This window comes from Thalassophryne amazonica, chromosome 23 (genome assembly GCF_902500255.1).
Source record: "Thalassophryne amazonica chromosome 23, fThaAma1.1, whole genome shotgun sequence".
Classification (NCBI taxonomy): Eukaryota; Metazoa; Chordata; class Actinopteri; order Batrachoidiformes; family Batrachoididae; genus Thalassophryne; species Thalassophryne amazonica.
Genome location: NC_047125.1, coordinates 31,800,529 through 31,826,118, shown reverse-complemented (window position 1 = coordinate 31,826,118; position 25,590 = coordinate 31,800,529). Strand labels below are relative to the sequence as shown.

The 25,590-nt window shown below is 40.9% G+C and overlaps 1 protein-coding gene across 1 annotated transcript in view; it reads left to right on the top strand.

Moving 5' to 3' along the window:
* The window catches only part of arhgef40 (Rho guanine nucleotide exchange factor (GEF) 40), a 55,949-nt gene extending 40,397 nt beyond the window's left edge, over window positions 1–15,552 (top strand). The window contains exons 22-27 of the mRNA XM_034164194.1: window positions 6,303–6,482; window positions 7,211–7,391; window positions 8,048–8,158; window positions 10,432–10,541; window positions 11,269–11,313; window positions 12,563–15,552. Coding sequence (XP_034020085.1) covers window positions 6,303–6,482; window positions 7,211–7,391; window positions 8,048–8,158; window positions 10,432–10,541; window positions 11,269–11,295 — 609 coding nt within the window. The 3' untranslated portion in view covers window positions 11,296–11,313; window positions 12,563–15,552. The remainder of the gene's footprint in view (window positions 1–6,302; window positions 6,483–7,210; window positions 7,392–8,047; window positions 8,159–10,431; window positions 10,542–11,268; window positions 11,314–12,562) is intronic.
* The last annotated feature ends 10,038 nt before the right edge of the window (window positions 15,553–25,590 follow it).

Genomic DNA, 25,590 nt, shown 5'->3' with positions numbered 1-25,590 from the left:
GTTCAATTCCCCATATGATGTACATAGCCCAATAAGAAAAATACATTCGGATCTATTTATGGGGGGTGGAGGGGTGTTCTATCATGAGAAGCAGATGATTCTTAACTGCCAGACCGACACTGTGTGTGTTTCTTCAGTGGGTCTGTCCTGCCAGAAAAGGTGTAATCATTCTCCTGTCATATGCCATCTCGAGCAAGCCTTTCCCCTGCAGTGCTGCAATATCCACATTTAGTTTCCCAAGCTCATTTCAGTTATTTTTTTTTTTTCATTTTCATTTATATAGCTCCAAATTACAACAAAATTCCCTCAAGGTGCTTCACACAAGGTCTAACCTTACCAACCCCCTGAGCAAGAACACAGGTGACACTGGTAAGGAATAACTACCTCTGATGATACTGAGGAAGAAACCTCAAGCAGACCAGACTCAAAGGGGTGACCTTCTGCTTAGACCATGCTACTGACACACTTGATAGAAAATTTTGGGAGTCCATGCCGGTGCACAGGACAGGAGGCTTGCAGAAGAAGACATTCGCTCCCATCTCTGGATGGAGCCACACCTCAAACATAGAGAAAAAACAGAATCAGGTGGCAGAAAGACAACAAATACAGTAGAATTGATCAGCAATTGAGCAACAAGAAAAACAGAAGAAACACTAAGGTAATCGCCAGCCACTAGCCCTAAGCTTCACTAAAAGACCCAAACTTTAGATAAAGTTGAGGCTGCAGCCCGCTCTGTTTACTAAAAAAAGATCATTTAAAAGGGTAGACAGCATAGTACCATACTATGCCAGTATGCTACCCATACGAAAGGGAAAATAAGTGCATCTGAAGTCTGGACTTGAAAGTCTCTACAGGATCTAATTTGTTTTATTGACGCAGGGAGATCATTCCACAAAGCAGGTGCATGATAAGAGAAAGCTCTGTGACCCGCAGACTTTTTATTTACACTAGGGACACAAAGTAGTCCTGCACCCTGAGAACGCAGAGCCCGGGCCGGTACGTAGGGCTTAAGTAGATCAGCTAGGTAGGGAGGTGTTAGTCTATGAACAATCATACAGGTTAGTAATAGAAGCTTAAAATCTGATCTCACAAGGACAGAAAGCCAGTGAAGAGATGCCAAAATGGGTGTAATGTGGGCAAATTTTCTCCTACCTGTCAAAAGTCTTACAGCAGGATTCTGCTCTGAGTCAGTGGTGGCTGTTTTCTTGCAGTCAATCTGTCATAGGTCATCAGTGAGGCCAGGACGCATGATCGTCATATTCCAATTCGCAGCCGGATGACTGGCGCAGTATTTACAGTCTGCTTGTCAAGTGGAAGATCTTTAATCTCCACACACCCAATGAAGAAGGTGGATGTTGGTGGGCCAGCACCTTATTGACTAGGGGATACCCCGTTTGAAGCGGGCGGTGGCTGTCCAATGAGAAATAATGATCTCTCCAAACACGCAGTGGTCACATATTATGCCAATCATGCTGGACTTAGAATCAGTAACTGCTACCTCTCATGCTGGTTCAGCTACTATGCAGTAGCTTCGGCGTGCCCTCTCTGGGCGCAAAGACCTGGGCAAAAAATAAATAAAAAATTGTATGTCTTGGGCAGCCCAAACGGTAAGTTTCCCCCCCACTGTTGTAATCGAGAAGAATGCAGAGCAGTAGATTTGCCAAAAGGTGACACATTGTGATAAACCAACAGTCTCCTCGCCTTTGCCTGAAGAACTTGCAAGGCAGCAGGCAGATTGAGTTTTAAAAGCATAAAAAACAAAACAAACAAATGAATAAATAAATAAATAAAACCATGATGGCTGTTGAGTCACTAGTTCATCCGTACCTTGATAGGTTGGGGTTTGTTTGTTTTTTTCCGTTCTGCTGGGTGTCATGCCGCCCTCCTCACAAGCGAAAGTGACAGTGGGGGAGCCGGTTTAGACGCTGACTATACGTCCATATAGCAGGTTGTACTGGGTTATAATATTACCAGCAGCAGGATCAATGCTAACCCTACCCTGGCCATATGTAACTCACCGCAGTCCAAAAATTTCACACTCACCCCAAAAATGTAAATAAAAACAAAATACGATTTGCAAATCCTCTTCAACCTATGTTCAATTGAATACACCACAAAGACAAGATATTTAATGTTCACACTGATAAACTTCATTGTTTTTGTGCAAATATTTGCTTATTTTGAAATGGATGCCTCCAACACATTTAAAAAAAGCTGGGACAGTGGTATGTTTACCACTGTGTTACAACACCTTTCCTTCTAACAACACTCAATAAGCTTTTGAGAACTGAGGACATTAACTGTTGAAGATTTGTAGGTGGAATTCTTTCCCATTCTTACTTGATGTACGACTTCAGTTGTTCAACAGTCCGGGGTCTCCGTTGTCATATTTTGCGCTTCATAATGCGCCACACATTTTCAATGGGTGACAGGTCTGGCCCGCAAGCAGGCCAGTCTAGTACCCGCACTCTTTTACTACAAAGCCACGCTGTTGTAACACGTGCAGAATGTGGCTCGGCATTGTCTTGCTGAAACAAGCAGGGACGTCCCTGAAAAAGACATTGCTTGGATGGCAGCATGTGTTGCTCCAAAACCTGGATGTACCTTTCAGCATTGATGGTGCCATCACAGATGTGTAAGTTACCCATGTCATGGGCACTAACACACCCCCATACCATCACAGATGCTGGCTTTTGAAGTTTGCGCTGGTAACAATCCTGGATGGTCTTTTTCCTCTTTTATCCAGAGGACAGGACGTCCATGATTTCCAAAAACAATTTGAAATGTGGAGTCAGGCCACAGCACACTTTTCCACTTTGCGTCTGTCAATTTCAAATGAGCTCGGGTCCAGAGAAGGCGGTGGCATTTCTGGATGTTGTTGATGTATGGCTTTCGCTTTGCATGGTAGAGTTTTAACTTGCACTTGTAGATGTAGCGAGAAACTGTGTAAACTGACAATGGTTTTATGAAATGTTCCTGAGCCCAGGGGGTAAGAGCCTTTACACAATGATGTTGGTTTTTAATGCCGTGCCGCCTGAGGGATCGAAGGTCATGGGCATTCAATGTTGGTTTTCGGCCTTGCCGCTTGCGTGTAGAAAGTTCTCCAGATTTTCTGAATCATCTGATTATATTATGGACTGTAGATGATGGGATCCCTAAATTCAATGCAACTGGACTATTTTTCCAGACAGTTGTTCAGAAAGTGGTGATCCTCGCCCCATCTTTGCTTTGAACGGCTGAGCCTTTTGGGGATGCTCCTATTATACCCAATCATGACACTCACCTGTTCCCAATTAACCTGTTCACCTGTTGAATGTTCCAAACAGGTGTTCTTTGAGCATTCATCAACTTTCCCAGTCTTTTGTTGTCACTGTCCCAACTTTTTTTAAAATGTGTTGCAGGCATCCATTTCAAAATGAGCAAATATTTGCACAAATACAATAAAGTTTATCAGTCTGAACATTAAATATCTTGTCTTTGTTAGATAGATAGATAGATAGATAGATAGATAGATAGATAGATAGATAGATAGATAGATAGATAGATAGATAGATAGATAGATAGATAGATAGATAGATAGATAGATAGATAGATAGATAGATAGATAGATAGATAGATAGATAGATAGATAGATAGATAGATAGATAGATAGATAGATAGATAGATAGATAGATAGATAGATAGATAGATAGATAGATAGATAGATAGATAGATAGATAGATAGATAGATAGATAGATAGATAGATAGATAGATAGATAGATAGATAGATAGATAGATAGATAGATAGATAGATAGATAGATAGATAGATAGATAGATAGATAGATAGATAGATAGATAGATAGATAGATAGATAGATAGATAGATAGATAGATAGATAGATAGATAGATAGATAGATAGATAGATAGATAGATAGATAGATAGATAGATAGATAGATAGATAGATAGATAGATAGATAGATAGATAGATAGATAGATAGATAGATAGATAGATAGATAGATAGATAGATAGATAGATAGATAGATAGATAGATAGATAGATAGATAGATAGATAGATAGATAGATAGATAGATAGATAGATAGATAGATAGATAGATAGATAGATAGATAGATAGATAGATAGATAGATAGATAGATAGATAGATAGATAGATAGATAGATAGATAGATAGATAGATAGATAGATAGATAGATAGATAGATAGATAGATAGATAGATAGATAGATAGATAGATAGATAGATAGATAGATAGATAGATAGATAGATAGATAGATAGATAGATACTTTTAATGTCCCCATGGGGAAATTTGTCTTGGACTTCTCAAAAATCATGACCCATACAAAGATACAGAACAAGACAAAATAGAATATAGGTTGAAGAAGACTTGCAAATCATTGTATTCTGTTTTTATTTACATTTCACACAACGTCCCAACTTCATTGGAATTGGGGTTGTATAATGCAATGCTAAATAAAATACCCTCAGCCATAGGAACATTGTCTTCTTAATAATTTGTAGTTGTTTAATTGGTATCCCAGTGAAAAATATATGCGTGTGTGTGTATAAAATTATACATGTATTGCTATTCATGTATTACATTCATTATTAAACTCCTACTGTCTTATGTACAATTTGTACATTTAGTCAAGCCCTAATATTTTGTGACATGATAATTTCACAAGGACCACAATGGAAATAAGCGTTTATGCTTTATTGTGGTATGTGTGTAACATTGAAATATTCACCTCTGTATGTTTATACTGATGTTGCAAAATAAACTCAATCAATCAATCAATCATAAGCAACATTTTATTTACCTTTTAAATTAAAGGTGTCTGCAGGAGGGAGTGTGTGCGCATACATGAGCTTTTGAAAAGAGCGGAAGATACCTCTGACAGACTGTGATGTGCGTGCACACTGACATTCATGAGAAGTCTTGTAACTCACTCCAGAGATGTTATCCGGTTACAAAAATAGCCTTTTCAGTTTTACAAGTGTTTATTTCTTGCTAGCTTTTACATAATATATGAGAAACATGTTAGATTAACACAGAAACACAGCGGTTTGGGAGCAGATTTTACCATGTTGAGTTAGCAGCCAGAAAGAGACCAGCCACTGACGTCACAGTGCCTCTCTACTCCGATTGGCTGTCACCCCCCACCCCCACCCCACCCCGACACCCACCCCTAAAAACAGATTTGCATGATTCATAGCATAAAAATAGGAAACAGAATGTGACCTTTTGACCTCTTAAAATAGGTCAAGGTTAGCCTTTTTTGAACTTGTCCAAGGTCTGTGTCCCAAGAATGTTCCCTGTGAATTTGAAGACCATGGCAGTAACAGGACTGGACTTATGCTGAGCACAGACAGACAGACAGACAGATGGATGGGCACACTGATGGACGGACGGACGCAAAGTCTACGCAATGCCTGATGGTCATAATTTGATGGTCTCGGGTAAAAGTTTTTGGTTCAACAAACTCAGACAATAATTCAAAATTATCCTGCTTTGACTTTCACTGGAAACAAAATGATGATTTGAACTTATCACTTATTATTCTACAAATTTCGATCATCCAATTTTGGAGTTTCTGGCAGGGTTTCACTAAAAATTCACAAAATTTGCAGTTTAATTTGAAATTTTATTTTCTGTTAATTAGTCAAATGAATTATGGATTGTCAGCAAAATTACTCAAATGAGTGAAGCAGACGAGGTTTGATCTGAGCTGGAAAAGAAACCATTTAGTGGCAAAATCTGCAAAAAGGGGAGGAGCCATGAAATGTAAAATTATTATTAATTTTGAGACAAGGCATGAATGATCATAAAATGTGGTGAAATGGATGGACCTATCAGAAGTCAGATTCTGCCAAAATTTTAAGGTGGAGCCCAATAACGGGAAGAGGATGTTAAAATTGCAGGATAGCAAGTAAGAAACTTGTTTTAACTAATAAACTTTTGAATGAAAATCACATTTTATTGCAAGATAAGGTGTTTTAACCTTAGCACAGTGTTCTCTCTAATGCTTGAAAACTAGTACTTTATAGATGCTTTAAATTTTTCTCATGATTTCTTTATTTTTTTAATCTGTAAAGAGCCTGAGATTTTTCAGTTTTCTCCAGTAGAATGAGCTACCATTAAGAATATACAGTTTCAATATATAAAACATGATTTTAAAATAAAATTCAGAACCGAAATACAAAAAAAACAAAAAAACAAAACAAAACAAAAAACAAAAGCAGATTTCTGTTGCAAACATAGGGGGTGTCCTGAGGCCACCCTGTAATGTGAGTGTAATCGTAGGTCCCCGTGGCGGAGCGCGGCGACTTGGTGCGGCAGGGTGAGTTGATACTATGCGGAGGAGCGAGGAGGAAGCGGACCGGCATGAGAAATGTTTTCCTGTACCAGCATATTATCATCTTCACCAAACAGAAGAGCTCGGGTCCAGGACGCACTGCCTACAGCTACAAACACAGTATTAAGGTACAGTATGTGTTTCCCCTCTCTGTATTTCCCTGTGTCGGCTGCCTCCAGCCCCTTCAGTTCTCTCACTGTAAAGACTTTTACTACAATCCCCAAAATGTGTATGTGTATGAAGTAGAAACAAAAGGTGAGCATTTTACAATTATGATCTTTGCTTTTGTCACCATCTTTCTCTGTAAGAGTTCAATGTTTTCATCAATTTGCCAAAAATACGTCGAGTCAGTCAGGTCTGGGAGCATGCATCAATGAAAACACCCCGGGATCTGGATAGCACCTAACCAGGCAGACAACCAGTACATTCCAATTTCTCAAAAGTAGCCAATTGTCTGCTCCAGTGTGGTGGAATATGGGCATCGCCTAGGCATTGCTGAGACAACTGCAAAATGGATCATTTCCAGATACGTCTGTCACATGGCCAAAAGGTCTTAGCTGATGTTCCTTCATACCCAGGGATCCTCGGGAGAGAGCTAGTACCAAAGACATCGATCATCACCTTAGGTTCCTGATTTGTATCCAGGTCTCACAACCATACACTGAAACAGGAAGCACCAGAGCTCTAAGGGCTTGAGCATTGTTGGATGCAAGAAATATTCACCATCAGGTTCAAACCACAACCACGCCACCACCACGTTACCCCGCACATCACTCCTTTGTCAAGGGATCCCAAGTAGCTACAGTTTGGCCTCAGTCCTATTGAAATTGATGTCTCTATCCTGGTCTTACTACAGACGGGGGAGATGGGTCTGACACAGAGTGTGGGAGACGACGGCCTCAAGTTTGAAGTTTGGGTCCGACAGGCTCCTCGAACAAGAGACTGCATCACGCTGCAAGCCCGGGACAAAGAAGACAAGGAGGTGTGGACTCATGATATTGCTCATCTTCTGTGGACACATGCCATCAACAACACAGGTATGGTACCTTTAACCCCAAGAGCCTCAATTTGCATCTCTGTCTCAATCACTTTCATAGAGAACTAGTTTTCAATGAAGTTTACATGTCATCAAGTGAGCTTTAGCAAAGCAGATATAAAACAGAGGGATTATTTAGTTTGTGCCGACATCCAAGCCTGAACAGGGATAAAAAGGAAAAAGCACGTGTGGCAAGAATCCAGTTGTTTGTGTGTGTGTGTGCACGTTTGTAATATGGAGTGGAGATGAGAACATTGTGGAGGGGTTAAACCTAGAGAAAGGAATTCAGTGCATACTTCTGATGTCAATAAAAGTCACATGGTCTCACATGTTTGTTGTTCTCTTCTCGTATCTTAAAACAATTAGTTTCCTCCAGACAGACTGCCATTTGATGCCTGTGTGGACTGTCTGTGTGGACTCATGAAACACATCTTCTCATTACTTCCTGCAGTTCTTTCAGGTTAAGGCCTGACGCTGGGTGAACTGCTTTCAAAACGGGCCAGTTCAAATTACACTGTACTCTGTGAATTTTCAAACAATAAGAGAAGAATGCAGGACATTCTCATCTCCCAGCTGACACCTGCCATCAGAATATCAGTCGCTTACTTGACGTAGTTTCTACATTAAACCTGTGTTTATATATCTCTCCTTGCCCAGAGTTGTGTCTGAAGGAGTCACTCTGCATGGGAGTTTCCAGTAAGCTGCTGCTGGATGCCACAGGAACAGCAGCCTCAGAGCTGGACTCCATCTACAGTCTAAATGAGAGAGGTGAGCTAACAGAAGAACACTTCTGTCCAAACAGACACCTGTGATGTCATCACCCATGTTTGTTGTTTGGTTAATTAGGTTGTTGAATGATGACTCAAACACTACGTAACCCCTCGTTTGACACAAAGTCATTCCAGCAGTTCCCAAGGATCCTCCACAGAGGCCTGGTACCAAAGACATCCAGTCATTGCCTTAGCTCACAAGTTAGTGTCCAACTCTCTCAACCATACAGTAAGACAGGAAGCACCACAACCCTAAAGACTTGGACCTTCATTCTCCTGCAGATATCAGCATCACCAAACACCTATATCCAGCAACCTCATGGTCCCAAAAGTTGTTCCCAGGCATCTCCAAGTCGCAGAGGCAGAGGATCCAGAAACATGAATGTCCCTGCCAATGTCAGTGTCAACACTGTCACCACATAGATACATTTCTGATGGCTGAGTCCAGAATGCCATTAAAAGTCTGGATCTTAGTCTTGATCGAGGACAATCACAAACCCAGACACTCAGATTCCTCACGCAGCTTCTTAATTGCTGAAATCACGAGTATTCACTCACTCCACAAAGATCACAGCATCGTCAACAAAGTCAAGGTCAGTAAACCTTTCCTTGCAAAGAAAACCATTTTCCACAACCTGACCCTTTTATGTTATAAATGTCATATGTACTTAATTTTATTTTTTCTTAAATTGGTACCCATGTGACGCTGTACACCCCGGGCAGGGCTTCTGCATCTGGCAGCTGTTGGCAGACCTCCAGCCCCCGCCCCTCTTTTTTTTTTTTTACCCTTTTTTTTTTTGGAGGGGTTGGTGGCAGGATTAAGGATTCAGCCACTGTAAAATCAAGTCACAAAGAAAACTGTGCTGAAGGGTTAGCAACTGCACAGTGTCACACACGTCCAATCCTGACACGCTCATGCAGGTCAGCACCTGGAACATTCTTTCTCTCAGTAAGGATGACCATCTTCCAACATGTACATAACCACATTCAAAACAAAAACAACAAAAACATTTTGGTCTCAGACTACACACTTCCATCTGTTTACAGATGTTGAATCAATAAGTAATATTTCATTTTCCACTGCTGCTGCAGAAATCTGCTTAGCATCAAGTTACCAGGTCTGATGACAAGACTGTGATTCGATGTGGCCCTGAGAACACAGACGAGAAACAAAACCAGATCCTGTGTGTATCTCCCCATATGTCAATGTGCCATACATATTTTTCCCCTCCTCGTTCTTTTTCAATCTTGCTCCCCTGGGCGAGACTATGAATTTTTGATATGCTGACATACACATTCTGAAGAGCTGTGGCACGCCTGCAGAGAATATTCAACAGTCACAAAGTGTCTGAAAGACACACTTTTCCTCTGCTATGATTAAATCCCATCACAGCATTCACCACACACCTTCTTTGGCCTGTGACTTCTTCCTGCTTTCTAACCCATGTTATCATAACATCTGCTGTATGAAAGTATGTTTTACTGATCCACAGCTCTCATTATGTGAGAGTTTGAACTTTGAGTATTGTTTTCCCAGTGAAGCTGCTATGTAGTTTAGATGACAAAAACATTTGTGAATCTTAAACATCACTATAAGCATGTTTAAATCACAGGAAACTCTTGTAATTATTTCAATTTTGAAGTAACATGTTCAATTTACATTTTTTTATTAGAATATTAAAGAATGGGGTGTTTGTGGTTTCATCAGCAGAATTCACTCTATTGAGTGCTGTTGCAGTTTTAAGTGAGTAATATTGGAATCTGCTAACTGACAAGTGTGCATCTGTACAGCAACACCTGGGGATGGAGTTCAAAGACAGAGATCCACTTTGTACATTAAATTCAAACTAAAAACAGCCCATCTGAAATATAATTCCTGAGATGCCAGGCCCACCAACCAGGCTCCAAAGGCCACTGCTGCCCTGGGGCAAAAGTTATTCCCCACTCCCTGCCGGGTGTAACGCACAAACTGCTCACCAGGTGTCTCATGGAGTGAAGCAGCTCACGGCTATAATGACTGAATTGTCCTCTGGGACACAACACTGTCAGAAATTCCTTAAACAGGAGGAGAAAAATGCCCTCGCTCTGTGTCTTGAAAGCATGATGAAACAATCTTTATTTATTGAAACAAGCCACATACTTAAATTAAGCTAGAATTTGGACTTCGTTGAGGTGCTCTGCTGTCACAGCAAACAACATATTCTGAGTGTTGCACAGCTGCCGGGTTTAAGTCGAAGCTGTGTGTTAATGCACGTAGTCTTTTTCTCTTAGTTCACAGTAGCTGCTCAGACTCCTCCTCCGTCGGCAGTCAGAAGGAGGGGGGTTCCCCGGCGTCTGGGAGAGACCCTAAGAGAAGCTCCGGATCAACAAGTACCACACAGGTGGTTCTCAGCCACTTCCTTTTTGGATTCACACTAATTTCAAATGTGGGAAATGTGATGTCAGACCATGAAACAGTCGCTTTGGTCCTACAGGGGCCATTTCCACTGGAAAATCATTCAGAAATATAAATGTCTTAAGAGAAGTACAGATAAAGAACTTTGTGGTGACTGACAGCTCAAACACAAGCCAAAAGACTGCTAAAACGTTTTGCACAATTCCAAACAATGACTGTTACTTCTCCACGTTAACTGTGCCATCATCACATTCACTGCCACACCCCTTAACCTGACCCGGCCCTGTTTTTGACACAACTGCAGACTTTTTGTGTTGCAACCGCTAAAATTTCACATGATTAAGAGAAAAATGTCTTTCAAACAGCAAAAGCAGTTCAGTGCATATGCGAGCAAAGTGAGGACCTGCTTGCCATCTCGACGGCAGAATTTAAATAAATCTGCTGTGTGTACACAAACACATCCCTCAATCTCCTTATCAGGCAAACAGAATATGACAGACTGGCAAACAGTCTGCTCTGGGAACAGATTGACAGACAGACGGACAGACAGATCAAACAGATAGGGCAAACACACAGACGGCGATAGGCACATATTTAACAACTGAGGGTGCATTTCTCTATGTACATGCATTCCCATGTTTTTGTATATATATGCATGTTCACTTTAGCCCAGGATGGAAAACATGAGCGTTTCTGTTTTTATTTCTCTGCAGAGTCAGTCTCCTTCAACAGCCGTCTAAGTGCCATCCTAAAGATAAGTATGTGTAATATGTTTCTTCTTTTCCCCTCTTTCTTGGTACTCTGCTGCACACTGCACACCGGCGATCTTAAACTTAAATTACCTGGAGGCCACTGCCCAGGTTTTAAGCAGTTGCTCGTTTTCTCTGATTTATAGTAATGCAAATGGAATCTCAGGGTTTAAAGTGCTTGCTGGATAAAATCTGAGATGTAGGAAATTGTCAGGATTTTTTTCCGCAATTTTTACCACAGCCAAACAGGATTTTCCCCCAGCAAAGTCTGTTTATTTGTCTACATGATATCTCAAAAAATATTTAGAGAATTCAATTAAAGTTGGTACAGAGGCACATACTTAGTCTAGTATGGACTAGGATCACTTTTACCACCTAGCTGTTAATTCTGGATGTGAGCCCCTGCCTATTTGTATGCAATATGTTTTTTTAAAAAAAGCAGTGGCTGCATTTTGATGAGATTTAATATAGATGTCCTTGGGTCAGGGAAGAGTTGTTGTCACAAACCATGCTGTGAACCTCCTCATGGTGAAAAACAAAATAAAGTGGTGTTAAACAGAATTTACTGCAGATTAGCAAGGCAGTTTACAACAAAAGGCTACATGGTCAAGGCAACAAGTGTTAAACAGCAAAATTCGGTAATAAAACAAGATATTTAGCAAAAATCTGTCCAAAGACACAATAAATGGATAAATAACATTGAGGGCAACAAGGTCAATAAGACATGGGTACTGGAGGAGGGATTACCAGGAAGCAAACAGCAGGTCAATAACACAGAAGCAGTCCAGTAATCGCAACAGTGTTCAAAAGACGCGAGGTAAACTCAGAGGTCTAGATGTGTAGCAATGGTCAAAACACAGGAATCACTGGAATGTCAGTAATACTCACTAAAAACACTGGGAACATGAGCGGCATGCCTCCCAGTTAGAAAGTTTTCAATACCGTCAACTGTATCCTTATGCTTTCTGCACTCGAATGCAGGGGATGCTGACTTTATAACAATCTTCAACTGTGTACTTTTTAATGAAAAAAAAAAATCAAAAGATTCTTATAAAATAATGCCCTGGTTTAAATTAAAAATAGGGGGAAGAAAAGCTTTCCAAGTCAACAAAGCCAAAACACCTGCGGACTGATTATTTAAGGCCTCTGTTTTACACATTTATTCTCTTTTCCACTCAAAAAATTAAAGATATACTAAAGACTGTGTCTACAAATCCCAAACTAAATCTACTTCTTTGGTCTTTCCTTTTGTCTCTAGGTGAGAAAATGGACCCTGGACTTTACTGAGATTTAAACATTCCACCTCTGGTACAGTTAAACTGAACTGAGAAGCTCAATCAGAAAAAATGCTTTTCAACTTCTCCTTCTCCTTGTGTCCCTTCCTCCTCGTCACCAATGAAATACCAACAGATTACTGAATCCAGCGCTGCAGTGCCTCCACAACTTCTAAACCTCTCATTTCTGATATGACTCCTGAAGAAAAGCTGCATCCAAAGCGGATCAAAACTGCCCTGTTCAACCATGACAAGCACCAGCAAGGCTCTCTGCACTCCGCCATTTTGGATCTGCCAGTCTCCGTTGCTGGCAGAGTCACTGACACCAAAGGCACTTCAGCCACACAGTGCAGTCATTGTCTGCCTCGCGGCTCCCCACTAGGCCAAACCACTCGGTCTGAACCACTGACTGCCTGGCTGACTGACTGTATGGATCACATGCTCCAGTGTCTGATACTTAAGAAGAAATATGCAAGGCATGAATTCACCGTGGGATTGATGATTTTCATACACTTTTAGAACCTTTCTGCTCCTGCTTGCCTGTGCAAAAACACATGGTGTAATCTAGGTGTGACTGCATCTATGTAAATGAAGCAGGGTGGTGTGAGTGCCTGCACACAGTGTCTCTCACCATATCCAGTCATTCTTATTGTGGTAAGACAGTGAAGCACTGTTCAGGCCATGTTAGGGCCCCGTACAGTGAATAAATCAACGACAGGCATGCCTGCATCTTAATTTAAAAAAGCACTGCCTTGATGTAAAGAACAAGAATATGATAAAAGACTGTTAAACATTTTGTTACTGTGTATGATAAAGCTAATTGTTTGTACTAACAGTGCCAAGGATCAAACTGCTATTTAGTTTTCTGAACTCTAAGTTATGCCAGCAGTATGAGCTTCTTGGTGTCTTACAATGATTATCCTGCCTCGGGGGCAGTCACTCCAGGCACTGGCAAATTTTATTTGCAATGGGAAAAACCGGAAACCTGATGACATAGACTCCTGCAACAGCTATGATGTCAGTGTAGAACTACACAATAGTAGGTATTTACAGTCAGAGCTGCGAGGACTGAACTGTTTAGTAAAATAAGATCCTGGGTCATGCATCAAGGTTTCTCAATGAACACATGCACTATAGGAAATTTTTACTTAGACTGTTCCTTCTCTACCAGAGTGGTTGAGTATATCATAGAATGTGTGATATGACAAACCAGGATGCTAGGGTTATAAATTTTGGAAACACTTTACACGTGTTACCTCACCAAAAATCTGAGGATAGCCACAAATTTTGTGCTTCACATTACAACAAAATAGTAAGGCACTGAAAATGCCAGAGAGACTGTCCCTTTATAAGGCAAGTCATGGTGAGAATTTAATAATGTAGCTGCATGATGCTATATTCTATATACAAAAGGTATACAAAAAGTGACTGTCCAATGCAAAGATGGTATCTTTACATTTGATCTTTATTTCAATACAATGTTTCCAAGGGGAATAAAATAAGCTTTAGCTCCAGTTTTACCGATTGTGTGAATACAGCTAAAAGAGATGAACAATATTTGATTATTTAAAAAAAAAAAAAAAAAAAAAAATTACCAATTACTTATTTACCAGTATTTGGTCCAAAAGTGTTCTGCTACAAATTTCCCAAAGTTTCTTGAAAACATTTTTCAGATTCTGTTACAGTCTACATCCACTGGCCCCTTTATCTGACCAGACCTAGATCTCAGAAACTGTGCTATATTCCTATCGACAGGCCAGCCCTCCGCGCAACTGCGCAAGCATGCACAATATTGTCTGCACACGGAACTGCTGATTTATGTGACAAGACACACAATTCGACAAAACACAGGGCCGCGTGCTGCTAGCTATTAGCCAAGAGCGATAGAAAGTCATGTACCACTGCTGAAATGGGTGAATTTAAGCTACCATACGAAAGTATTGATGTGAATTCTGATACAGAATTATCCTATCACAATTGATGGATTTTCATATTTAATGGATTACTCCGCGCCGACTGCTGTTGGAGCGACGCTGCCTCACAGAAAGCCTCGCCGACCAAATTACCTACAGAAAAATAAACCGTGCAAACAATGGAATTGGATTAGAATGGGAATAACCCCCCTGTGTCTGATGATTTACAGGCATTCATGTTGGTTATACTGTCGCAAATTTAGGAGTTTTACTGGCAATGTATTCCCTAAATCTCAGGCAACAAGATCCTACATCTGAAAGAGCCATAATACATATTGAATACACATTTATTAATACAAATTGGACAGTGTAAATTATGTGACTGATGCAGTCTGATATGAATCGAGAGACAGTTTCAGGTCAAACTCACAAAAACACAGAAGTTAAATGATGCACATGATATCTAAACCTTGACAGCTGGTGGTACGGTGCAGGCAAAAAAATAGGTATTTTCTTTGATTTTAAGAATTCCTTTGACATAATAATGCATGTTTCACAGCAGCAAGCACACATCAGTAAAACAAATCAGAAAAATACAACTGATATCACGGATCAGGTACAATATGACAGCAATGGGATGGGTGGGGGCGAGCTCGTGTGCAGAAAGCAGCAGCAGATTTAGCACATTTCATATTTGCATTCAAAAATTGTAAATGGCTATTGAGCTGCTCTGAATCAATATGTAATTTGTCGGCATAGAGAAGACTGTACACTTCGTAGCCTTTAGCTGTTTGGTACAATGAGTTATATTGGAAGCATTGTAATGAACACCATCTTTCATTCTTACCGCAGTATAGATTATCATATTCACAATCTTTGTACGAGAGTGCAAATCAGTTTTAATGTACAGAAACTTTTCTTACGTGAGCCTTTGTGCCAGATGTTTACATTTTTTTTTTTGAAGGAATGTTATGCATGTGTGGTATGCTTATTATACTTGGTGATATTTGTACCTTTTTTTAACTGTGTGTATGTTGGATTAAAACTGGATTTTTACAACAGGGTTCAAGTTGTGATTGGACCTGAAATGAGGCCTCAAAACAAGAAACACTCCGTATTCAGTGGCGCCTCTTCACCAAAAACCAGAATGATTAGATAACTACAGTGCAGCGCCATATCAAATAGTTCCAGGGATCAAATTCTCAAAAGAGACCGAAGGGGGAGGGCAGTTTGAGAGCATGTCCATCTGTGCTATATAGTGTATGAGGACAGAGAGAGTGAGGAATGAGAGATAAAGGGTGGGCACATGGGGGAGGGGAGGGAAGGAGTGGTGCAACAGGAAAGGGCAGAACTGGGAGAAAGAGAAAGGGAGCAGGAGAGGAGAAGGACAGGGGACAGTAGGTGGGAATGATGGGAAATGAGTGAGGGCAAAGGGGCAGACGAGACAGAGAGGCACAGTCAAGGGGAAAAAGTAAGAATGGAGAGAGGGGCTTGTAGAGCGAGAGAGTTGGAACTTCTTTCTAAGAGAGGTGGATGAAGGAGGGAGGGAGGGAGCGAGCACGGGGTAAAAATGGGGGATGTTGACAAAGCAGCGAGACTGTGGCGAACAAAGAGAACGTGAAGAGAATGAGTCGGGGGAAACATCAAAGGGATTTTTCAGGCCTGGTTACCGGGACAACAGACATTTGCATGCGATTAGCTTTTTACATCATATTAAGAAGGGTTAGGGTGAGGGAGGGGGGAAGGCACAGAACTATAGATCACACTGTATGAGATAGTGAGAGAGGAAAAAGCGACGTTGGTCATCTCTTGTGGATAAACTGACTTATAGGCAGCCAGCCAAGCGTCTCCTTTTTGGAAATGAGAGTGTGTGTTTGGGGAAAGACGGTAAAAAAAAAAAACAGAGCAGACATTTTTTGCTGAAGGGAGGCCAGGGCAGGTGATGTGGATTTTATCCACAAAACTTGAAGAGGAATTTCAGGTGTGTGTTTGTTTGTTGAGCTCAGCTGCATGTATGTTCACAGGGAGCACAGACGTGCACCACTTTGCTCCTGCCATCATAAAAGCAGTTAAACATGTTTCTGTGGGCATACATGTGTAATATTATCTCTTCACCTTCCTTGCTCCCGTCTCTCCATCAATCCATGCCTCAGCCCTTTCCCCTCCCTTTCATCCTTCTCTCTTTCGTTCTATACCCCCTTCTATCCACCCATCCATCTCCCTCTTAATCTCTACCTCTCCCTCCTTGCCTTTCCCCTCCCTTCCTCCTTTTCTTTGGCCTCCGCTGCTCTCTCTCTCCCTCTCTGCGATGCTTCAGTGCCCTCAGTATTGTGGCTGCATTGTGCCAGTAGGCGTCGCCGCGACAGCCGTTGTCACGGCAGCATTGTGATGGGGGGAGCGGGGTGGTGGGTGGAGGTGGCGGTGGGGGCGTATTACAGTATCAATACCCTGACACTGCGACAAAAAGGACAGCAGCCGTAGCGACATATCACTCTACCTCTGCACTCCTTCTGCCCCCCCAATCAATCCCCCTGCCCCCCACGATTGATTGCCCACCATATCTGGCAATATGTACATATTGATCTCGTCTTCCTTAGCCTCATCCCTTTTTTTCCTCTTCTTCCCTTCTTTTTACTCAAACATCTATCAGATTTCATCCACTCCATCTCTGTGCCTCTTCCATCCTCACCCCTTATCTCCCTCCATCTCTCTCCCTCATCTTTCATTTCATCTCCCCTATTCTTATCCTCTCTCTCTCTCTCTCTCTGTGCCATCCCAATGCCCCTCTCACTCCATCACACCTCCCTCCCTTGTGTGTGCGTGTGTGTTTTTTTTTTTGGGGAGGGGGGGGTTGTATATGTATGTGAGTGTCTGTCTCAGTCACTCTCTGCATATTAATTGGTGCATTTCTGCTGCGGCGGAGAAAACAATCAAAGCGTCAGGGGCGGGTGATGATGCCATTGTGGCAGCCGCAGACACAAACACACAAATATACACAAACTGGCACACAGTATCATACATGCATATATATGCACCGGTGTGCACGTGGATAAGCGTGATGTGTACACGCACGCACACATTGATTTACTATGTACACAGGCCTGCAGCGCACATATGCCACTGACTTAGTCACTCTCAGATACACAATGGCAGGCGTACAAAGGCTGATCCAGGAGATACGTTCTGCGTGAGCAAAGACATTTGAATTTTTCCTCCCAACATTTACCACTGAACAGTGTTCAAGTGCATCAAATGTTATTGTTTAAACCAAGGCCTTTAAGTGGGGGGCATTCAGACTCTGATATTTCATCTTCATACTGGGCAGAAAGCCATTATCGAAACGATGTGTAGACGGAAGCCCCATTATTGAGAAGAATGGCATCAAAGGAAATAAAAACGAGAGTCCAGAAGCTGAAAGCATCTGTGATTGGTAAACCAGCAATTTATGACAGTATATATTCTTTACGCTCTTTCAAAACAAGCTTTTGTGAGTGATATAGCCCAATTAGCTGAGTCCCAAACTGCATTTTAGGAGGTTTTTCAACAAATTTGAGCGAGACTTTGACCTTAAATTGTCAGGGGTTTTAGTTTGGCATTGTAGCTCAATTAGAGGTGGGTCTGGGCAGGGTACTGGCAATTTTTAAAAAGGTCAAATGTGTATTTTCATGCCAGGGAGTGACACCACTATAAGCTATCAGTGTTTTGGTGCTTTGAGACTGGTTATTTGGAAATGGACAGGTGTCAATATATGGCCTTAAAATATGCTGAATCTTTTTCTTTTTTTTTTTTTTTTAATGTGAGGGTCAAAGGTCAAACATATACTTTCTTTTCAGGGATTGGAGGTGCTGTGTGCTTCTGGTCCGTGTCTCTATTATTGACAGTTATTGACATATGATGGTGGATGTACAAACAACTCCAATTAAAACGTTCCAAAATCTTTTTTGTCAAGGTCAAATGCACACTGAATTTTCATACCAAGGAACTGAGCAAAGATATTTTTTTTTTTTTTTTTTTTTGCATCTGTGTTATATATGAAGTTGTTTTATGTATAACAGTTTTACTCTAATGTGATTGAGAGGAAATGCAACACTATAAAAGAGTTTTAAACGGCATGATGCTGAATGCTCACTTCTTTAGGTGTTGCAGTTCAAAGTAAAGGCAGAACAACTGATCTCCAAAAAAGTGTATTAAAAAAAATTAAATATTAAAGGATAAATGTCTATTTTTAAGCCAAGTACCAAAGCTACCAGCTTGCTGGATGAATGATCAAACACACACACTGAATGATTCCAATACCTCTCATAGTGGCCTTCACACACACAATGGTGGTAATGAGAAAATGACCTTTAAAGAACAAGTAGAGAGAAAAACACTTGACTGAACACTCTGGTTACAATATATTTTGCAAATCTGCACAAGAGCTCCACATGTACCACATGCATGTGATCTGTGTTTCCTCTTGTTGTCATTTGCCCTCCTACACTCATGCCAAAAAAATGTTCTTTACTTGGAAAATTTATTTCAAAAATGATTCACAAGAAAAACAATGTACCTTTGAAATGTGTTCCATCTGTACTTTGGACTTTCAGTTCCTGATGCACATGCAGTACATACACCCGATGGCAAAAGTCTCAAGAAAACATTAGCAGAGAATCAAGAACCAACTTGTTGAAATAAGCTATCATGACAAATTACTGCAAAAGCAAATTGAAACCAACTTTCTACGTACTTAAAACTCCTACTAAGTCCAATATAATGTGGACAGCTGAAAACCTTGGTACCCCAAAGATCACATCCTGTTACGGTACAACCAACTGGAGCATAATACCAAGTGACTAGTTGTGTTGAAGCCACATGAGCTGAGGTCCACTGAAGGAGACTCAATGTACAAAAGCTCAGGTCAGGTCTGGGAGCATGCAGTGGTATTGCATGTCACTACATCCACCACACTACAGAAACACACTGGCAGTGGTAAAAGGACCGGTCACATTTTGACATAAAAAAGGGATCATTGCTTGTTTGACTGTTTTGAGCATTTAAACATGGTGAATTCCTTAAGAAATAATGATACAATTTTATAATCACTTTCAGGTCACAAAATTTTAAAGTTATGAAAACACAAAGTTCAGAAAATAATCAGAAAATAAGAAAATATCAGAACAAAAGTCCAAACATCCAAAAATCCACAAAAAATTATAAATCATTTAAAGCTTATTCTATAACCTGAAAATCAGAAAAAGATGGGTCAATATGGAAAATGCAAAATCAAACTGAAGTGATTGTTACATTTACTTTGACTTCCATTTCACTGCAGACAGAATAAATCTAAGACATTTCATGTTTTATATGGTCAACTTAATTTCATTAGATAACCTATTCCTGCATGTAAGGCCTGCAGCACTTAAAAAAAAAAAGTTAGGAGGAGGAAAATTTAGGGCAAGTAATGAGGTAGGTGAATAAGTAAATTAATTAATTAATTAATTACGTTATTTCAAACTGATTATTCTAATAACTTGGGACAAAAGCAGTATCTGCAAAGGCTGAGCCTTATGAGCATTGATGTGCAAAGGATCTCCAGTTTGTCAACATGTGTGTGATAAAACTATTGAAATTTTTTAAAACAATGCTCCTTAAAGAAAGACTGGAAAGGATTTGCATATTTCTCCCTCTACAGTGCATAATGTCATCAAACAACTTAAGAAATTTGGCAGAATTTCAACATGTACAGGACAAGGGCACAAGCATAAGCTTGTGATTCTGATCACTCGTGATTTCTGATCGCTCAGACGGCAATGTGTCAAGAGCAATCATTCATCAATAGCTGATATAACACATGCAGCAGATTACTTCTGGAAACAATGATCAAGCACTACACTATGGACTTACATTCACAAATGCTGCTAAAAACTTCCCTTTCCAAAAAAGTAGTAGAAGAAGAGCAAGCCTTACATTAACCTCGACCAAAAGTGGCGTTGACTTTTCTGGGCTCTGAGGGATCTGGATTAGACCATCACACAGTGAAAACATTCACTGTATCTAGATAAATCCATATTCCAGATCTTTATTCCCCCCTTTGGAAGGAATGGGTGCCATATTATCCAGATAAAAGACAAAAAGGACCATCCAGACTGTTTTCAGTAACAAGTCCAAAAGCCAGGGTCTGTCATGCAAGAACAATGACCCAATACTGTTGCACACCTTAAGACATGCTTGCAGGAACACTGGGACAAAAACAATTCATTGCTTATATCTTCAATGCCAGAATGTCTTAAGTGATGTGAGAAGAAATGGCAACATTACAGAGTAGTAAATGGTTTAGAATACAAACTTTTTTGGAATGTGTTGTAGGCCTTAAACTCAACAATTTTTATTAACAAATGAAATAAAGTTGACCAGACACAAAATGAAATATCTTGAGTTCATAGCATCTGCAATGAAACAGAAGTCAAACTAAATGTAAGAATCACTGTAGTTTTTTTTTTCCTTTTCTTTTTGTCCCAACTTTTTCTGATTTGGGGTTATAAATTTAAAGATTGAACAACACTTGACTTTCTAATATCAGGTAGCAGACTGTTCCAAAAAAGAGGAGCAAGACCGGCAAAACCTCAACATTCTACCTCTTCTTAATAATGAGAACACAGAGTAAAGTCTGCAGGGCATGAGAAGGCACATAAGGCTCAACAAGTTCTATAAGAGGGTGCACAACCATTCAGGAGTTTATAAGTCCACAAAAAAGGCCTTAAAATCTGATCTCACATCCACAAGAATCCCATGAACAGACACCAAGACAAGTGTGATGCAAAGCTCTGGGTTCTATTTTAAACCTGAGTCCGCATTTACCGAGTCATTTGAAGACATCTCGCACTCTTATGAGGTAAAGCAGAAATTTACAGTTGTCAATTCTTGAGGATATAAAAACTTGAATCAATGTTTCAGTATCCGCCACATACAGAACAGTTTGCACTGGCCACACAAATGAAAATGGTCAGTCTGATCCACTTCTCAAAAATGCAGTTCCGCAAACAATACAGCTTCCAACGGACACACCATGATTCTGAATTGTTTTCATACCGCCATCTCATGACCATGTAACCTGATCATAAAGATATCTGGTAGTACGAATGACAACCATCTGTTTTCCCAGAGTTAAAAAGGAGAGCATGAGAAGACATCCTTTTTGTAGGCCGCATTTGGACTCTGTTGACCAATTGATAGGTGGTATTAACACTGTCTGGTAGAGCCAAAAATTTGAATTGAGCCTTATTAATGATATGGAATCTGCTGCATGAAGTGTGTAGGTGAATTCTGGGCTCTGGCTGGGCCACCCAAGGACATTCACAGAGTTGTTCTGAATCCACTCCTTTGATATCTTGGCTGTGTGCTTAGGGTCACTGTCCTGCTGAAAGATGAACCATCCCCGAGTCTGAGGTCAAGAGCGCTCTGGAGCAGGTTTTCATCTGGGATGTCTCTGTACATTGCTGCATTAAACTTTCCTTCAATCCTGACTAGTCTCCCAGTTCCTGCTGCTGAAAAACATCCCCACAGCATGATGCTGCCACCACCATGCTTCACTGTAGGTATGGTGCCTGGTTTCCTCCAAACATGACGCCTGGCATTCACGCCAAAGGGTTCAATCTTTGTCTCGTCAAACAAGAGAGTTTTGTTTCTTATGGTCTGAGAGTCCTTCAGGTGCCTTTTGTCATACTCCAGGTGGGCTGCCATGTGCCTTTTACTAAGGAGTGGCTTCCGTCTGGCCACTCTACCATACAGGCCTGATTGGTGGATTGCTGCAGAGATGGTTGTCCTTCTGGAAGGTTCTCCTCTCTCCACAGAGGAAAGCTGGAGCTCTGATAGAGTTACCATCAGGTTCTTGGTCACCTCCCTGACTAAGGCCCTTCTCCCCTGATTGCTCAGTTTAGACAGGTGGCCAGCTCTAGGAAGAGTCCTGGTGGATCCAAACTTCTACTATTTACAGATGATGGAGGCCACTGTGCTCAATGGGACTGTCAAAGCAGCAGAAATGTTTCTGTTCCCTTCCCCAGATTTGTGCCTCGAGACAATCCTGTCTCTGAGGTCTACAGACAATTCCTTTGACTTCATGCTTGGTTTGTGCTCTGACTGTCAACTGTGGGACCTAATATGTAGACAGGGTGCGTGCCTTTCCAAATCATGTCCAATCAACTGAATATACCCCAGTTGGACTCCAATTAAGCTGTAGAAACATCTCAAGGATGACCAGTGGAAACAGGACACATCTGAGCCCAATTTGGAGCTTCATAGCAAAGACTGTGAACACTTATGTATATGTGATTTCATAGTTTTTTATTTAATAAATTTACAAAAATCTAAAAACTTTTTTCCACATTGTCATTATGGGGTATTGTGTGTAGAATTTTGAGGAAAGAATTAATTTTATCCATTTTGGAATAAGGCTGTAACTTAAAATGTGGAAAACGTGAAGTGCTGTGAATACATTCCAGATGCACTGTATCTGCTATATAAACATTGTTGTGGTTTCTAAACACAATTAATGACAGGTTCAGTCTTGAAATTATCTAGCAGCCAAGAAAACTGATTAGAACGCAGTCTGTTACCTGTCCAACACAAACTAATTCGCAACTATCTGCTGCTCATAAGGTGGTGGACTAAAGACCTAATAGTCCATTGATTGTTGGGTTTACATTCAAAAGTTTACTTCAAAAGCTGCTATATTTCTCTTGAACGTGGCACTTGGTAAGCTGTCCACAAACACATTTGTAACAAACAGTTTGTAGGCATCATTAGGTTAAGTCTGTGTGAGTTTTTCTGCCTCAAAGCAGTTTCAATGAGAAACAAAGCAGGGCTACATACTGTATCATCACAAATATCCTTAACAGGATAAAGAGAATAATGTATATTTTGTTAATGCAAACCTTTGTTGAGCGTAGCCACATGCTTTGGAAAACAGTCACACTCTCTGCTACTAAACAAAAGGAAAGTAAAAATTAAAAGTGAAGTTAAGATATAATACTTTACTTTCACATGCATGTCGTGACCTCTTTGCCAACCAGTGTGTTTGCTTTCCAGGTTAAATACCAAGAATATCAACTAGTGGCAATTTTGAGCCTATTTATGCTTGATTGACAATCAAAAAATGCCCAAATCACAGCGTTCTCAGTTCAACATCGCCTGCCCCATTCTCCATGAATACCTGCAGCTGTGTGAGGAAGGGCATCTGGTTTACAACTTCTGCTAATTCAACATGCGGATTCATATCAGGTCCAGAAAGAAGCCAAAAGAAAGTCAAACATCTCCTGTGTCTTGCTGTGACTTCTCACACTGTTCCCATGGGAACATGGTCATAAATATCACTATTTACCACAGTGGTAGCTGAGAACATGACCGAGTGGAGTACCTTAACTCAGTGACTCAGAACTTACTGCCAACTAGGTTTGCACATACAAGGAATTTGATTGGGAGTTATTGGTGCATAAACAACAAGAAAAGATAACAATTCTATAAGAAGTAAAAAGATTCAAACTATATTCACTGTTAAATAAATAAAACTTAATGGAATGGGACTGTGCAAAAGCAGGTGAATGAAGTACAGATGTATAGTACCTTTTAGTGCTGAGAAGACCAATCTGTGCTTTATGGTAGTGGGGCAGGGAGGCAGAGTAACTGGAGTCTCGTATTGTTTATGAACTGAGCTGCGGATGGAAAAAAGCTGTTTTTGTGTCTTGAGGTTTTGGTCCTGATGAACCTCAGCCTTCTGCCAGAGGAGAGGGTGACAAAACTTTTGTGACCTGGGTGGGAGGGATCATCCAAACTTCTTTGCTTGCCTCAGGCCCCTGGAGGCATACAGGTCCTGTAGGGATGGCAGACTGTAGTCAATCACCTTCTCTGTTGCGTGGATGATATGCTGCAGTCTGCTCCTTAGCAGTGGCAGCAGCTTACCAGATGGTGATGGAAGAGGAGATGATGGACTCAGTGATCACAGAGTAGAAGTTCATCATCATTGTTTTTTGGCAGGTTGAACTTCCTCTGATGCTGCAGAAAGTACACCCTCTGTTGTGCTCGCTTGATGAGCGAGCTGACGTTCAGCTCCCACTTGAGGTCCTAGATGATGGTGATCCCCGGTACCAGAAGGACTCCACAATGGCAACTTGGGAGTCACACATGGTGATGGGGGCATCAGGACTGGGTTCTTTCTGAAGTCAACAGTCATCTCCACTGTCTTGAGGGCATTGAGCTCCAGACTGTTCTGTCTGCTCCAGGATACCAGGTGATCAACCTTCCGTTGGTAGGCAGACTCATCCACATTAGAGATAAGTCCAATGAGAGTTGTATCGTCCGCGAACTTCAGGAGCTTCACAGACCAGTGACTGGAGGTGCAGCTGTTGGTGTACAGGAGAAAGAGCGCAGCCTTGGGAGGATCCGGTGCTGATGGACTGTGTCCGAGACGTGCTCTCCCAGCTTCACATGCTGCCTGCTGTTAGACAGATTCACGATGGATTCAACTGTTCAAGTGTCTTGAAAATTCACAACACATAACATGATGCCAACAGGCATCACATAACACAATGTTAATGGACTGACTTTAACATGAAAAATCTTGAGTGTCACATATGCTGCCTTCAATTGCACATCGGAAGTCATTAATTCAGTGTTGGTATTTCCAATGTCCGATCAAAATGCATTCGAGTGCATCTACTTAGGAAAGGACACTGAGCTCCTTTCTGCAACATTTTCATTCTCCATCTTTACTTGGAAGGAGGAGTGTCATGATTTTGCGACCCACCACCATACTGAGAGCAAAACCAAGGTCCGCAACTGAAGTCAGAACCATCAGACTTGTTTATTACATAACCTCGCCATCAAACACCACATCCGGATAAAAAAAAAATTTACAAAAAGGTTCTCCGTTTACTGCTCACTGTGCATGACTGCACATTTCTGTGACATCACTTCAACGACCACAATCTTCACATATCCTGCCTGATTTCCAATTCGGAATTCTGACGTGAATAGCTGTTCTAAAGCACTTTTCTGAGTTGTAGCGCATTTTATTCCAAATTCTGAGTGTAACTGAACACACTAATACCATGATGCTAACAGGC